The sequence below is a fragment of the Thamnophis sirtalis genome, unplaced genomic scaffold, assembly GCF_051295495.1.
Source record: "Thamnophis sirtalis isolate CommonGarterSnake01/CBP01778 unplaced genomic scaffold, rThaSir2_p1.2 scaffold_7, whole genome shotgun sequence".
NCBI classification, from domain to species: Eukaryota; Metazoa; Chordata; class Lepidosauria; order Squamata; family Natricidae; genus Thamnophis; species Thamnophis sirtalis.
The window spans coordinates 60,237,893-60,255,471 of record NW_028261387.1 but is presented as its reverse complement, the minus strand read 5'-3'; the positions used below and the strand labels follow the sequence as shown (position 1 = coordinate 60,255,471).

At 40.6% G+C, this 17,579-nt stretch overlaps 1 protein-coding gene across 1 annotated transcript in view; it reads left to right on the top strand.

Annotated features, from left to right (window-relative positions):
- The window catches only part of DENND2C (DENN domain containing 2C), a 60,506-nt gene that overhangs the window by 23,940 nt on the left and 18,987 nt on the right, over positions 1–17,579 (top strand). The window contains exons 2-6 of the mRNA XM_014054067.2: positions 351–1,310; positions 3,919–4,067; positions 4,393–4,499; positions 12,855–13,025; positions 17,145–17,241. Of these exons, the coding sequence (XP_013909542.2) occupies positions 511–1,310; positions 3,919–4,067; positions 4,393–4,499; positions 12,855–13,025; positions 17,145–17,241 (1,324 nt within the window). The 5' untranslated portion in view covers positions 351–510. The remainder of the gene's footprint in view (positions 1–350; positions 1,311–3,918; positions 4,068–4,392; positions 4,500–12,854; positions 13,026–17,144; positions 17,242–17,579) is intronic.

The following is a 17,579-nucleotide window of genomic DNA, read 5'->3' as shown; positions in this document are numbered from 1 at the left end:
AATTTGCCATTGCCTCTTTTCTAGGGCTGAGAAAGAGTCAATCTCCCAAGGTCACTCAGCTGGCTTTGTGCCTAAGGTAGGATCTCCTAGATAATGGTCTGATGCTCTAACCACTACACCAAACTAGCTCTCACTGAGAGTAGTAAAAAGTAAGGAAAAGGTCACACATTTTTTATCAGTGAATAAGTTGCAAATCTAGGTTTGCTGCTCTGCAGTATAAGGAGAGAGGATCAGAATAATTTTTAGTTTGTTTTTAATAAGTGAGTCTTGTGGAAAATAATTTATTGTGAAATTATCTAATTGGGTCTTCTAGTCCTATAGATAAATGTCATTTGTCTCTTTTTCTACAGTATAGCATCAGGATACCCTTCTTCTTTCTGCAAAAGTTGGATCATTCCACAAACTGGATATAATTAGCGAAAAAGAGTTTGAGTTTTGGAAATTCTCTAACCTAATATATCGAAAGGCAGCATGCTGTGATGGGGCTCTTGTGAGTTTAGCTTGCCTGCCATGCACCCCACAGGGAGTGTAGATACCAGTTTTTCCCGTACGGCTGTGCAAACACTGTCCCGTAGCCACTGCCGGAACATAAAGCAAAAGATTTCTCAGTGGGAAGGTCGGACAAAAGGGGTCTGCCTAGAAGAAAGGCAAAAACTGAAGGATTTTGGGGTCAGATATGGCCTCAACAGCAAGGAAAAGCCATCAGCTCCTACTGACAAGAGTATAGAAGCCAATGTTCAGCGTTTAGGTTTAGATTTCTGGGAAAACTCTAATCTTGGCTCTGTAACTGAGGAGGAAGAGGAGGACAATGACGACCATCACTTCCAAGAGATTTCCAGAAACCATTCAGTGGAGCAACTTTCTAGTGACAGTTTACCTGAAGCAGCAGATGCTACGGAATGGCCACGGGAGAGACTGCCTCCTGGGAATTTCTACACTTCACGGGGCCTATGGAAACAAATGGAAACTCTTCCTTGTGATATAGAAGCTTCTGTTGCACTGGACTTAAAAAGGAAACGGGAAAGCTGTGGTTCAACAGAGAAGGAGCTGAACGTAGCTCTAGCAAAGAACCTGGAGACAATATATTTTGATGTGGAAGGTCAGGAAAGGCAGCCAGCCATCAACCCAGTGCCCAAACCACAGAGAACTTTCCGTTACCATTCTGAGAAGGACCAGGTAAACTTGACCAATGGATACCACAGCAATAAGAAGCCACTGGAACAGCTGTGCAATGGGAGCTATCCTGCAACTGCCTCCCATGAGTCTGACCACAGAACAGGCAGCAGAGGAATCCGAGGCAGATCTAAGAGGTGGGTTGCAGCTTGACCTCTTCTAATGAATCTAATTTGCTCTGTTTGTCACAAGCAGTTACGAAGACTGCTATGTTCTGGAGCAGTAAGTCATTTCTGGAGAAAATCTATGTATGTGGTGCTCTATATGGGGTTGCCCTTGAAGTAACCAGAATATAGCAGTGTGAACACCCTTGGAATGCCCATGTAACACTTCTGCTTCACGAGCTGCACTGGTTGCCAATTTGCTTCCAGGTATGATTGAAGGTGTTGGTCACTACCTATAAGGGCAAAAATCCTGGTTACTTGAGCAACCACCCATTGTATCTGTCCAGTTGGTTTGATCTGGCTGGGTTGGGATGTTGCTGGTCTTATTGATTAAACAATGTCATCTTTCTGGACCCCAGAAGTCTGCCTTCTCTATATCAGTACCCACTCTCTGGAATGAGCCCTCCCCAAAGAGTTTTGACTCCCCCCGCTCTATTGCCATTTTGAAGGACCCTGGAGAAGTGGCTCTTTGCCCAGCACTTTGGCATAGTGATTTTTGGCATTTTTCTTCCTTTGCCTTGTTCCCTTTTGGGTTTGTTTTCTCTGCCATGTTTAATTATTTGTTTTGTGTTTCTTATATTTTTACTTGTTCTTAAATGATTTTAGCAGTTTGCAAACTGTCCAGTGTCACTGAATTATCATCATCATTATTTTATTGCTAAGAATCAACGCTGACTTGATAGCGCACATAATCAGTCAATCAGTACATCTACTTTGGGTCATTTTTTTCTTAGATAAACATTAATGAGGAAGCTTGCATAATTCTTGAGAAAACAAAACATTTTTCCTTTTAGAAAATTGCTTCCTTTTAATTACATAATTTTGTTCATTGGAGTGAAGCACATGAATGAATAATTTTTTTTTTCCCAGTAGTTGCAAAACTGCTCTAACATTCATCCTGGTAGGTGCTTTATAGGATGTGCCTTTATTTTTTGACCTTTGGCATGCAAAGTGTTACATTAAAATAGAATTTCAGCCTTGAAAATGAAAACATTGCATTTGTTGCTCTGTAAGAAGAAGCTATGTGATCATAAACCTAGACTAAAAATGGCTAGGCCATCCCTGATATGACTGTGTTTGAAAGATAAACACATTTACATATGTCTGATTCAGCATTAATACATGATGTGGATTATCCTGGTGCAGAAATTTCTTTTAAAGTGGAATATCCTGTATCTGTTGCCCTCATTGCTGTCTTGGTTATGCATATACAGTGTGTGATACGCAAAGAGATTGACTGATTCCACCTTTCCTTTTTTGCAAGTCATCAACCACCAAAAAAAGACAAACCACCCAGTTACAAGTACAGCAATGAGAATAACTCTAGGCTTATCTCTATCGTCCTTCTGCTTTACCTTAATCTGTCATAATATAATGAAATTAAATCAATTGAATTACATTATATTAAATATAAAAACAGATAGCTCTCAGTTTACAATCAAATTAAGACTGGAAATCTGGTCATAAATCATTTTGGTCATAAGTCCAGGTACACATATGACTAACCAGAGGTTTTTGACATTTTTCACAGTGATTGTCAGACAATCATATGGCTGTTAAATGAACATCACATTCGTTAAGTGAAACCATTCTTCTGAATGGACCTTTTTTGCCAGAAACTAACAAAACCCGCCACAAACTGGCAAAAAATGTTACAAATTGCAGTCATGTGTCTGCAGGGTGCTGCAACCGGTCATAGTGGCAATTCAGTTACCAAGCACCCAAAATGTAGTCACTTTATCATGGGGAGCACCATTTTACAATAGCCAGAAGTACTTTACAGGCCATAAAGCACAGGTTTCAAGATCATCATAACTCTAAACTGTTGTAAAACAACCAGTTGAGAATACCCTGTAGACTCATGGAGACATGAAGTAGCTGAGTATAACCAATGGTTGTACATAGAATATATCTCCCATTCATTATTTATTTACAGGAAACAAATTCTGGTTTTCAGATTCCCTCATGTGTTGTCTTGGAGAGAATGGTACTATGGGTTTGGTCCTATCATTTCAGTTTTGCTGTTTCAGTCCTGCATTCAAATGATATGGAATATAGACCTAACACACTTATAATATTGCTGGTGGTACTATCATTTGATTGTCTAACAAAATCTAGGGGACATCAGATTCAAGAGAGCTACTGTAGTATCTAAGTTCTCTTCTTTTTCCTATGAAGGATAAATATAAAACCAATTAAAAATTCAATGTGTGTTAAAGTATTGTGACTCTCCAAATTTTGTGGTTTGCAAACTACATGGTTTATAGTATGTAACTGAAGCACTTTCAGGTGTGGCTTGGTTAAATAAACTGTGCTTTAGTATTAAGTCAAATTATCATTAATGGCTCTTTCACCTCTTTCATTCTTCATTGCTGGTGGAAGATTGAGAAAGACAGATTTTCCAAAATTGTGCACATAATTTTATTTTTTAAAACATTCCAAGAACATATATATATGCATACAGTATTTTTAAAATGCATCCATTCCTAGGTAGCTCGCTTTAAAAAAAGCTAGGAGGTAAATAGCTATGCTTGGTTCTGCACCTAAGATGTGTGATAACCTATCCTCTTCTTATTTATAGAAAGTCCTTTGAATTTGAGGACATCCAAAGTTATCGAAACAGACTAGCGGCCATCGAGTATCAAAAGCTTCACGAAGAACTAAATGGCACTACACGTGTCTGTCTCTATTGCACGCAGTCAGAGGACAACCTCTATGAGGATATTATTGGTAAGATTTCAGATCTATCTAAAAGAAACAAGAAACAGCCTTTTGAAAGAAAAGTTGCTGCTACAGTTCAGTTCTAGAGAATTCTGGAATACATATTTTGATCTCCTGTGCTGATATATTCATGGATATCTGATACACATAGTTCCTCCACTGGGAAGCTAGAAATTAAAGACAGTCATTTGGGGATTTGCTTTGATTCCTCTATTTGTTACTCGCTGGGTAATAACTTGATGCCAGTTTGTGCCTATGAAAAAATAGTAATTGGGAAATGGATGTGGTTGGTTTGTCTACCCATGCCCTGCTTCAAAATAATTCTTTTTTCTAGATCCTGCAAAAGAGAATCCCTATGAGGACATTAAAGTGAAGCCTTTGTGGAGGATCCCATCTAATTGGAAGCTGCCTCCTCCCCGAAATACCTTCAAGCCACCCAAGGTGAATTCACACTTAGCAATTGTCCTCTCTAGTTAAATATTGGACTTTGTGCCTGTGCTACACAGGGATTAGGCATTATCGTGCAGAAATCTGAACAAAATGAAGTTATTTGTCTACATTGCTCCGTGATTATAAATAAGTAGGTGCCTCTTTGTTTTGCCTCGTCTTTATTCCCATGTGAATCATCACATTGCAGTTGTTCCTTGAAGAACATAGAGGTATGTAAACTCACTTTTAAGAGAATGGATGCCCATGAAGCTGATTGAACTTTGCTTGGTCTCTATTTAATCTGAAGAGGATACTTTGCCCTCCCATGCGCAGAACCAAACCAAACCAAACAAAAAAAAAAGGAATAAAAAGAGAAAATTGTATAGTATTTGTACAGTTGTGTTTGGGCATAGGTTTTCCTTTTAGGAATGGATTCATGTGGATGTTAGTGTAGCATGCCATTTGTTTAACCGACCAACCGTTTCTTTTTTCTTCCCTACCAATGCTTATGTAGCTCCTGTTGCTTAATTAAATCTTCAAATATTTCTTACTATTAGCCATACTGACTGGATGATAAGTTTTGTAGTTTAGTAACCTTTAGAGAATTAGATGTTATTTGAATTTGAATTTGAATTTGAATTTATTAAAATTTATAGGCCGCCCTTTTCCCTGAGGGGACTCAGGGCGGCTTACAATCACAAGGGAGGAAAGTGCAACATCAAAAACAAAACAAAATGTGAACAAAGAAAAAAAAATAGTAAAACACAACTTTCGTTCAACAATCAAACACTCGGGCGGGTGAATTAGAAACCTATCCCCAGGCCTGCTGGGAGAGCCAGATCTTGAGGGCTGCGCGGAAGGTCTGGACGGTGGTGAGGGTACGGATCTCAGCGGGGAGATCGTTCCACAGGGTCGGAGCTGCAACAGAAAAGGCTCTCCTCTGTGTGGTCGCCAGTCGGCATTGACTGGCAGATGGGATTCGGAGGAGGCCCAGTCTGTGCGATCGAATTGGTCGAAGGGAGGTAATCGGCAGGAGGCGGTCTCTCAAGTACCCAGATCCACTACCATGGAGTGCTTTAAAGGTGGTCATCAGTACCCTGAAGCACACCCGGAGACCAACAGGTAGCCAGTGCAGCTCGCGGAGGACAGGTGTAACGTGGGCGAACCGCGGTGCGCCCACTATCACTCGCGCGGCTGCATTCTGGACTAACTGTAGTCGCCGGATGCATGTTATGTGCTTTTTTAGATGGCTGCCAAAATCAGAATATCGCTTACCTACCTACTTACCAAAGATACTTATAATAATAGCTCCAAAATCTTCCATCCCAATTAACTTTTTGTACTTAGTACAGGTAGTCCTCGACTTACAATAATTCATTTAGTGACCGTTCAAAATTACAAGATTATTGACAAAAGTGACTTATGACTATTTCTCGCACTTACGGCCATTTTAGCCTCCCCATGGTCACGTGATTATAATTCAGACTGTTGGTAACTGTCTCACGTTTATGACAGTTGCAATGTCCGAGATCATGTGATCACCTTTTGTGACCTGACAAGCAAAGACAACGGATAAACTAGATTCACTTAACAACCGTGTTACTAACTTAACAACTGCAATAACTCACTTAACAATTGTGGCAAGAAAAGTCGTAAAATGGGGCAAAACTCACCTAACAAATGTCTCACTTAGCAACATAAATTCTGGGCTCAATTGTGGTCATAAGTCGAGGACTACCTGTAGTGAACTGGAGGATGGGAGTAGATTTCCTATCCCTGATGGTTTGGGGGAAAAGGAGATGTTTCCCTGGCAGATGAAATTATAACAGATACTATTGTTAGTGTCTATTTTTCTATACCAGGCCTGTCAAACTGGGCTCGATGCGTCACACGCAGGCCACGCCCACCCTGGGTCTGCAAATGCAAAAAAGTTGCGATATGTCACGATACATCATGTGACGCGATTGAGTTTGACACACTTGTTCTATACTGTTCTGAAAAAGGAATGAGCCATGTGTTAATTTATAGGTGTTTAATGAAGTACTGACAGCTACCATTTAAAAGGAAGAACTAAGGCAATAGTTTTTAAGGCAAAAACTATTTTGCTCAAAGAAGGCAGACATGGGAGTATAAATTGTTCTTATGCAACTGCCTACCCTAACGCCAATACTAATCCATTTTTTTTCATGTACATAACTTACATCATTTTTTGGGGATTATTTATTTATTTATTTAAAAATTACATGGCCTAACTCACTCTTGGGAACTCCAGGCAGCTTACAAGGTTTAACCCCAAAGCTGATTGTTGTTTTGTTTCTTTGTGTGATTTAGTTACTTTTTAGGCGTAATCAAGTTGGTTTTACTTCGGAGTGACATGAACCATCCTGCCCTATGTGGAATAATAACGTGTAATTCTCCCTGGAACATTTCAGTAGCTTGTTTGATCTTGTCCCTCAATCTAGCCTGTTGTCTTCTTCTTTCAACCTGCCAAGCATAAAAACTTTTTAAATCCATCATTCACTTGCCTCACATGTCCAATGTTCTCTCGCTTTTGCTTCCTGCCTAAAGAGAGCAATCAGCCTTTATTTAATCTAAGACTGATTGACTACAGTCTATGGTACTTTTAATATACAATATAATACAATTGTCCTATTTTTACAGGACAGTTTAGCAATGGAAAAACTGCTGCAGAAGAAAAAAGCCTTGAATTTAAACTCTGGAGCATAAACCTATTTAAAGATTTAACTGGTTGTGCCCCTCAATGGGCAGAGCTATTGTACATGCAAACATACATATTAGATTTTTACAACCCCTGGTAAGCCCCAATTATGGGAGGAAGCTAACTGCTTCCATCATCTGTCCTTCGTCTCTTGTGACGAGCCGAAGGACAGATGATGGAAGCAGTTAGCTTCCTCCCATAATTGGGGCTTACCAGGGGTTGTAAAAATCTAATAGATACCTTTCACCCTGGCTTCGCTGATAAACGGATAAGAGCCTGTGGCCTAATGGCTAAGATCTTTGCCTAGTGTGCCTAGTATGCCATATAGCCCAGGTTCAAATCCCAGTAAGGGTGTGGCTAGCTGATGAGAGCTAAATAGCTTGAAATAGATCTATACTAGTCTCCCTTTATTTATTTATCAGCACAAATAAAAAAACATACATATATACATACATACATGCATGCATACATATATGCATGTTTCACCCAGCTATTCCTAATGTATGTTTACTTTGTAAATTATACAGATATGGGAAAATATGTAAACTTATTGTTTACATAAGTTTTACTTATTCTGAACTACTGTGTTTTCCTCTATTACATTCTTAGAGCAGCTTCTTGCTCATCAGGAAGTTCCTTTTGTTTATTATTTCTGTTAATTCTTCTGTTATTTTTCTGAAACAAAAACTGGTATGATTGGGCAGAGTGGGCATCCCCCAGGTTCCCCCTATTAAGCAGTGCCATCTGGTGGGACCAAGGAAGTGTGCCCTGTCTGTAACAGCACCTGTTTGAAATCACCTCAGCCATCTCAAGATGAATTTGACCTCCCAACTTGCCTGTGTTTAAAACTTAGTCTTCCCCCTGCCCTTGGGGTGAATGAGGGGTGGGTCTTTTTTGGTTTTGGCTAGGAAGGTTTCCTCCCCACCCCCAGACTTTGCAGTTTCCACCTGTGTCATCTGTATTTTGTGGACAGTTTTATTGTTCACTGCTCAGAGTTATGTTACAAAAAGTGACATAAAATAATTATTTCTCTATTTAAATGTTTGTCTATTAATGTTAACATATTCTACATTCTGGCATTATCTCCATAAGTTTTCCTGTGCACTGCTTGGAGAGTCCAAGCAATAGGTTAAACTCAGGACAAGTGGTCACCAGCTGAAGTGGCTTGCAACATCAACTTCCTAGAGCTGCGGGTAGCAAGACTCGCTCTACGTCATTTCCAACAGGACATTCTACACCAACACGTATTCTTGATGATGGACAATGTGGCTACCAAAGCCCACATAAACCGCCACGGGGGCCCGAGATACAGAAAGCTCATGGCGGAGGCAGAGACCCTAGGCAGATGGGCGGAGCATCATCTCGAGTCCCTCCACTCCAATCACATCTCGGGGGTGGACAACACCCAGGCAGACTGGTTGAGCAGGACCATCATAGACAATGCAGAGTGACGATTACACCCGGTCCTCTTTCGCCAGATGTCTCGCAGATTCGGCACTCTGAACGGTTGACCTATTTGCCACCCTTGAGAACATGCAACTCCAGCAGTTCTTCTCTTGCTTCCACTCACCGGAGGCGGAGAGGACGGATGCTCTCCACTGCTGGTGGCCCCAGGAGCTACTATATGCCTTCCCGCCACTACCGCTGCTACCACAAGTGATCCGTAAAATCATCGTGGAGAGGGCGGAGGTACTGTTGGTTGCACCTCACTGGTCTCGGAAGTCCTGGTACGCCAATCTTGTCAGCTTGTTGGTGTCCAGCCTGTGGCGAATTCCCCAGGGCAAGGTCTTCTTCAGCCAGGGGGCCATTGTACATCCAGACCCCCAGTGGCTTCAGTTGGCCATCTGTCACTTGAGGGGGACCTCCTGGGGAGGGACGGCTTGTCGGAGGAGGTGATTTGTACCATCTGGGAGTCCAGATGTCCTTCAACAACCAGGATTTACAATTCCACGTGGTCCAGCTTCGGCAAGTGGTGCAACAACCTCCAAATTGATCCAGTCACAGCACTGGTTTCCCGTGTATTGAACTTTCTTCAGGGGGGCCTCAACAAGGGACTCACTCCTAACACCCTCCATCGCCAGGTAGCTGCCTTATCCACCATTTGGTTGATGGGCTCAGCCTAGACCCTCAGCAGGATCCCGAGGGTTAGGTGCTTCCTCAAGGGTGCTTCCAATTTACGCCCTCCAGTGGTCCACCGATACCCGACTTGGCAACTATCCGTGGTCCTCCAAGTTCTCACTTCAGCTCCCTTCGAGCCGCTGAGCACTATTTCCCTCCAACACCTAACTCTCAAAACAGTTTTCCTTGTTGCAATAACATCTGCAAGGCGCATTTCCGAGCTGGCAGCCCTATCAGTCCGCGAGGACCTTTGTATCGTTCATCCTGATAGGGTCTACGCCTGGACCCTGCATTCATCCCAAAGATCAACACCTGGTTCCATAGGATGCAAGAGATCATATTACTGAACTTTTGCCCGCATCCCAGGCATCCAAGGGAACGTGTCTGGCACATGCTAGATGTGAGACGAGCTCTGTGAAAATACATATAATGAACAGCAGAATTCTGCAGATCGGAGGCCCTATTCCTGTCATTCTAGCCGGGGTCCATGGATAAGAAGGTGACCTCTGCCACCATTGGCAGATGGCTGAGAGCGTGCATTTCAGCTGCTTGTGAACATCAGTCCAGGACTGTTCCTCGGAACTTCACTGCTCATTCTATGAGTAGCACCGCCATCACTGCGGTCTGGGCAACCCAGGCTACCATAGATGACAGCTGCAGAGCGGCTATGTGGTCCTCTCTATCACCTTTTGTCAGACCCTATAAACTGGACATGTTTGTATCGGCCGAAGCATCGTTCAGCAGGCGGGTTCTCCAAGTGGTTGTTTCCACGACCGAATCCCTGGACAGATCTTCTTCCTGCCCTAGTGACATGTAACTTGGGTATGTCGCATTGCTTGGACGCTCAAAGCAGTGCACAGGAAAATGACCATTGGTTTACCTGAAGGGTCCTTTTCTGTGCACTGCAGGGGAGTCCAACCCACCCTGGGTTATTGTGCCCAGGGATTCGGTACCATCAATTACCATCGAACTCTTCGCTATTCATCAACAAATTTACTACCTTCACTGGATCCAAAGATTTGGTGTCACGAGGCACCAGGAAGCGTGGTCAAGGAAAAAAGATTCCTCAGTCCCAGGGCAACCAGACTAATTTAACCCATTGCTTGGACTCTCCCATACTGCACAGAAAAGAACCCTTCAGGTAAGCCAATGGTCAATCTCTCTCCATGTATTTTAATGGTGAACTCTTAAGCAAGACTTGATGAAAGTTGGCTCAATAATTTGTTACTATTAGTGCTGCTTTCTAATCTGCACTTTGTGTTGTTCCATATTTGTTGACATGGATTTATTTGAACTTCAACTGTCGCTTCATCTTTAGCTTTAAATGGTTCAGTAGATATTTCATCTGTACCTGGTACTTTCTTATTAACATCAGATCTGTTGCCTGTCGTGTCTCATTCTCTTGTAGAATTAGTTCCTGAATATACAGTATTTTGTTTTTACAGATATTCCAGAGGTGGGTTGCAGTGGTGGGTTTCAAAAATTGTTTGAACCTACTCTGTGGGTGTGGCCTCCTTTGTGGGAGTGGCTTGCCACCCATGTGACCAGATGGGAGTGGCTTGCCACCCATGTGGCCGGATATGAAGATGCCGATGACACTTGTCAGAACCACCTTAAATTACCTCACACACAGCACTGGCATGCATAAGAATATGATGTAAACTTGTTTTTTAAAAGGCATCTTTGGTTTGCGTTAAAACAACTTCAACACACGCAATGTTCTGATTGCACCACAAACGCAGTAGCTTTTTTATTTTAATTTTTATTGCACTGAGCATGCTCACACAGCGTACAGCAAGCATGTGTGTGTGCACGCGGCACAGCCATGAGCAAACTGGCACTAATGACTGCCAGAACCCAGCCCTGAGATATTCCTGTCAATCTATAATATTACTTGTAAAAGATTTTGATATTTATGTACTTAAATATTTCTGTACTACTTTGTTTTGAAGTGAAATCTGTGAAATCTCTTTTTTCATTATTCTTGAATGGCCCAACATTAACTATAAATTTTCTGATGATGTTTTTGGATCCTCGTAAATAGATTCCTCATTTCCTTTTCTGGTTATCTTGTATTCTTTGTTGACATTTTTGATTAATATATTGTTTTGTGCCCTTTCTTGCCTGATGTTGAAATTTGGTGACATTAGGCCTCCTTGTTGTTTAAGGCAATATGGTCCACCTTCTTTTGATGATTGCTTGTGCTAAAATCAGCCTGTATTTTCCTCTGTTGAAATTTTTTTTTTTGGGGGGGGGGGCGGTCTGTGAAATTTTGGATTTTTTTTCCAGTTTAATTTTTCTTTAGTCTCTTATATCTTCCTATAGAATAGATCTTCCTGTGCAGTACTGTATAGATTATGTCTTCCTATAGACATACTATATAAGTTGCTTATATTAAAATCTGATTGTGTATTCCTCATTTGCTCTTTTTAATTTAATTTTTTATGTTTAGCCTATATAAAAAGTTATTTTTTTTTTGCACAGATGCAATCTTCAAGTCCACCTCTTGAAGATTGTATCTGTGCAAGTTTTTTAAAACTTTTTAATCTAGTCAACAGAACTGGCATTTCTGATAATTTCCCATCCAAATATTAATCAGGCCTCATCATGCTGACATCACTACATACCTCTATCTTCTGAGGTTGAAACTGATACATTTGACTCTAGTTGTCCTACTGTATGTTCCACAGTAATATCTCTTTTTACATGAAAAAGCTAGAAAGAAAAATACTGCAAGGAATTGTGACCTCTATGGGATTTCTTATCTTGAACAATCCTAAATTACTCTGTGATTTATAATCTGGTCCAGTGGTTGATGGCCATGATGGAAATGATTAATTCATTCCTGAAAGCTACATTTCTTTTCTTTCTCTCTTTTAATTCTAATTAGAATTCATGGGGAAAGGGAAGAGTGGGACTGGTTTACAAGGGCAGGGATGAGAGGAGGATTTCACTTTTTCCCTCACTGCACAGTTCAAACGAAGAGCTCTCATATCTATTAGTCTCATTGTTACTATGCATTGATTCCCTACAGCAGGGGTGTCAAACTCAAGGCCCAGGGGCTGGATCTGGCCCACGGGTTGCTTAGATATGGCCTGCGGGTCTGCCCTGGAAACAAAGAAGGAGCGGCCTGCAGTGCTTCTGCCAGTGAAAACAGAGCTCGGGAGGGCTACGTGTTACCCTCCCGAGTGCCGTTTTCCCTGGCAGAGGGGTGCAGGAAGCCATCGCAGCTGAAAACTGAGTTTGTGAGGGATGCATGTGGCCCTCCTGGGCTCTGTTTTCACTGGCAGAGAGTTGTAGAAAGCCATTGCAGCCGGTAAAGGAGCTGGGGAGCCCATTTTCGCTGGCAGAGCGCTTGGGCCATCAAACTTTTAGACCTTGCTGATTTCACTCTTCTAAAAACCAAGACACCCTTTCGCATGGTAGGGTGTATTGTTTTTGAGTTTACATCTGTTTGTATCAAGTTCAGTGGGAATTGCTTTCTTTGTAAAACATTAGCATTCTTTTATCCTTCTTTCACATTTCTTTAGCTTCTCCACAAGCCGCACTTCTTTCACCGTAAAACGTTGGAGATAAAGAACACACGGATCTGTTTGCGTGGGAAGTTGCCAAAAGATTCAACACTACCTGTTACGTTGACCGAATGGAAATTCTTCAAAGCAGGAGATGCTGGAAGCAGGAAGAGAAAAAATCTTCCCCGGGTAAGGACTGAGCCAAAATATTAATAATTAGTTGCTGGGAAAATACCAGTTTCTGTTGCTATTTCATCTCCCTATCTCCTCTGTACCACAGCCTTTGGTTGGGTCATTCCAGAGATGGTACTCAGCAGGTTCTGACCAGTTATGGAGAACTCGTAGCGGAAATTTTGAGTAGTTCGGAGAACCAATAAATACCACTTCTGACTGGCCCCACCCCCATCTATTCTCTGCCTCCCAAGTCCCAGATGATCGGGAAGAAATGGGGTTTTTGCAGTAACCTTCCCCTGGAGTGGGGAGGGAATGGAGATTTTACAGTATCCTTCCCCTGCCATGCCCATGCCCACCAAGCCACGCCCACATAATCGGTAGTAAAAAAATTTGAATCCCACCACTGGATCATTCCTATCATTTTTAATGAAAAATGATTCTCTGTATTACATCATTTAAATGTGAGAGTTGGTAATATCAGATGATCAGGTGTTATTATAGTTCTTAACTATATTAATCGTACTTGCCAGCCAGAGTCACAAGCGTGAGAAGGGTGGGTGTATAAATTTAATAGAGACATAACTACACTGATCTTTTTGAATTGGGTGCTCCCAGTTGTGTGAGTTGGCAATTCTTAGAATTCTCTTTCTGGCCATCGTTCAAGCTAGCTGAATTTTGGTAGTTGCCATCACACTACATGGGAGCTTGGGAACTGCTGTCACACTATATCCAGAAGGCCTTGCAAAATAGTGGATTGTTATTTCAAATGTTTTCAATCTGAAATCAAAATAATCCTAATAAAATAAATATTTGGTATACAATATTACATAAAAAACCTGAATAGGAAAATAACTGAAATTATATCTTTAAAAAGCTATCTTGACATCCTGTCCCGCTATATTTAGATCACCATGCAGGTTTGCCAAGAAGATGTCACCGGCAATATTGGGCAATATGTAGTTAATGCACAGTTAAGTTCCCACTTACACCAGGAGTAACTCAGGAACACACCCTCCTATTAAAAACAGGAGGATGAGTTCCTGACTTAGACTGCTTAGCCTTAAAGTGACCTTGAGTTCATTTTATTTTGCCTGGACTTCTTTCCCTGGGGTTGCTTACTCCTGATTCAGGATTTAACTTTCAATTGTTCTGTACTTCAAAGCTGTTGAAAAGCTCATTAAAGATAAGGCTGCTATATAAAATTTCAGTGTAATTTCCTGATGTGCTTCTGGATGAATGATTAGCAGAGATGTGCAAGTAAGGTGAATATACAAAAACTGAAAAGCATCAGTTATCATTTAGAGTTGTATAGATTTGGGTCAGTCTATAACTACTGTAAATTAATTAATTAATTAATTAATTAATACTGCCTGTTCATTGAAGAAATTGGAATCCTTTACAATTAGTTTTTTTAAATCAATCTTAGTAATTTTTAATGATCTACATCTGCATTGTCTCCTAAGCAATCTCACAATCATGAAATATTGCAAAGGAAAAGAACTGCAGATCAGACATCATGTTTACTCAAAGCCAGAAGGCAAAAAGAGTCACATTGTTAGTTAGAATTTATTTCCATTATGATAGAGAGAATAGGTGGATAGAAGAAAAGCCAGCACATATGCAGGTCAAATTTGCTCTCTTTCTAAGTATTGCATATCAATATTGTGTGGAGCATACAAATATGATTAATTGAGACACAAAGGGTGGTTAAAAAGTCCCATGTGAGCATTATTCCTCAGACAAAATGATATCGCCAACCATATTCAGAAATGTGAGAGTAATTTACTGAGAGAGGAAGTGCATGTTATTCTCTCATCCTGAACTCATAGGACTTGGCCATGATTGCTGGAAGAATGCCCGAGTAATCCAAACATTCTTATTCAATTCCAGCATGGAAAATAATGTATTCTCCAGCACCTTGATATCATGCTTTCAGCTCTCAGCATTTTCTAGTCATTCTTGAAGCCACTACAAATATTGCAGGCACCAGACTTTCCAAGAGTCAGCTTAAAACTTGTGCATTGGGAATGCACATTTCCAAAGTCTCTGTCACGTACATGTATTCCTGAAAGCATGAGTCGCAGCTCCCTGATATTCTTTTACATGGTACCATACATTTTTGAGTCCATTTCATTTTTTCACGTTTGATATCCAAAATGTGAAGAAGTGCTTAAGCCAATCATTTAAACCTAGACTGGGAAAATTTGGGAGGAATGGAAAAGAAGCTGGAGGAAAGAGTCTAAGACCTGCAGAATTTCTTGCATAGGTGCAGACCAGTGGTGGGATTCAAGATTTTTTCCTACTGGTTCTGTGGGTGTGGCATGGCTTGGTGGGCGTGGCTTGGTGGGCATGGCATGGGAAGGATACTGTAAAATCTCCATTCCCTCCCCATTCTCGGGGAAGGTTATTCCAAAATCCCCATTTCCTCCTGATGAGCTGGGACTGATGGGGGTGGGGCAATCAGAGGTAGTATTTACCAGTTCTCCAAACTACTCAAAATTTCCACTGCCTGTTCTCCAGAACTGGTCAGAACCTGCTGAATACCACCTCTGGTGCAGACTTTTCCTTGTATTGCCTTTGCCCTGAGCAGCAGACTAGATCTCTGAAATCTTCTTTTTCCTTTTTACTCTACTTAGGTTGCTATAGTTAAGAAAAGAGTTGGAATTAAGATCAGTTTACCTGCTAAATGTCTTCTGTCTTTCTATATGACTTGCGGTGAAGGGAATAACTGGACCCCACCCTGTTGCCTTTGCTTTGGAATGCTGAATACATTCTTGAAGCCGGGCAAGAGTGAACTTGGCCTGCATGCCATTGTCTAAAATAGCAAGTAGTTGAGCAGGAGCTGAGATCGTCAGCAAGTTCGCACTAGACATGCTGTGGCGAAGATCTTTCTTTCTTCTGCCTATGGCCTGAGACACTTGACACCACATGATGCTTGATGGGTTGGGCAGCTACCACTACCACAGTTGAATATGTGGCTGTTTCTCTGGAAATGGTAGAAACCAACTATCCAAGAAAATGTGGACTTAAGAATTATACAATTATGCTTTAACAGTTTGTTTTTTTACCTTTTCTCTGGGCAAATGGCAGTACCTAGCTAATTTTGGCTGATCACAGAAGCTAAGCAGGATTGGTCCTGGTTGGGAAATGGGAGAATGCCTGGCAGTTCTAGCCTCTTATCTAGATAAGAAGTTAACAAAAATCACAGAGGTTAGATGAGTGGATTTATGTGAAATATGGACTACATGAGAAAAAAAATGATTAGTAAATATTTTGATGGTTATATAATTGATACTATAATTGAAGGTAGTATACTGTTCAATAATGATTGATATTATTGCATATATGTCTATATGTACAGGATTATAATGATCATGATGATGTTTATATTTTAACATGTTGGACACCTAGAAAACACACAGTTCAATATAGAAATGGAATTTGTGATATAAAACAATAAAAATATATTAACACACAATAAAAATCTTGGGAGAAAAACTAGTGGAAAATAACTTTCATAATGTTTGCAAGAAAATGATGTAGAGCACAATGGCGTCTTTAGTTGAAAAAAGCACACACACCCCAAAAAAAACCAAACCAAAACCCTGTAATGCTTGGAGACACTGTATTCACCACAGTAAACCTATTTGCATCCAGGTTTTGTTCAATTTAGCTTTCATCATGGATTAGAATATTTTTTGTATTCAGAATAAAGATAATTCTACATTACTAGCACTATGCAGATGACAGTAATCTTTTCTGTTTTGTGTTTCTGTCAGTTTTATTATAGCTCTGCTAAATTCTGTAGTGTAACCATGGTAGCACAGTGGTTAGAGTGCAGTACTGCAGGCTACTTCTGCTGCCTGCCAGCTGCTTGCAATTTGGCAGTTCAAATCCCACCAGGCTCAAGGTTGACTCAGCCTTCCATCCTTCCGAGGTGGGTAAAATGAGGTCCCAAATTGTTGGGGGCAATAAACTGACTCTGTAAACCGCTTAAAGAGGGCTATAAAGCACTATCAAGCAGTATATAAGTCTGAGTGCTATTTCTAATACTAGCCCGTGTATAAAAATGCAGTTTTTCTTTTTCTGAAATTTATCATTCCTCTTGATGATTTCTTTCTTATTGGGTTTCAGCTTGTGTTGAAGATACAAGAGATCTTTGATTCCAGACGAGGAAAGAAACGTGTGAAGTTGGTGGTACAAACTGGAAAAGAACTTTCTCCAGCCAGAGGTATAAATTCTGGACTAAATGCAGTTTTGCTGGTCAATTATTTATTTATTTGTTTATTTTTATTTTATTTTAGTTATTTTACTTAATTTTATTATTTTATTTTATTTTATTTTATTATTTACCATTTTGTTATTTATTTTTTGGCCATCCATCTTACCACAGGATAACTCTGGGTGTCTTACAATATTAAAAAAATAAAACTATATAAAACCTATACAGAATATAAAACCTATACAGAATAAAATACTATGAAAATATAAAAATTCTACCCTAACTGAAAGATGGGAAGGGCTGAGGGTGGGGGGGGAAGTGGAATTCATGTTAATCAATCAACCACC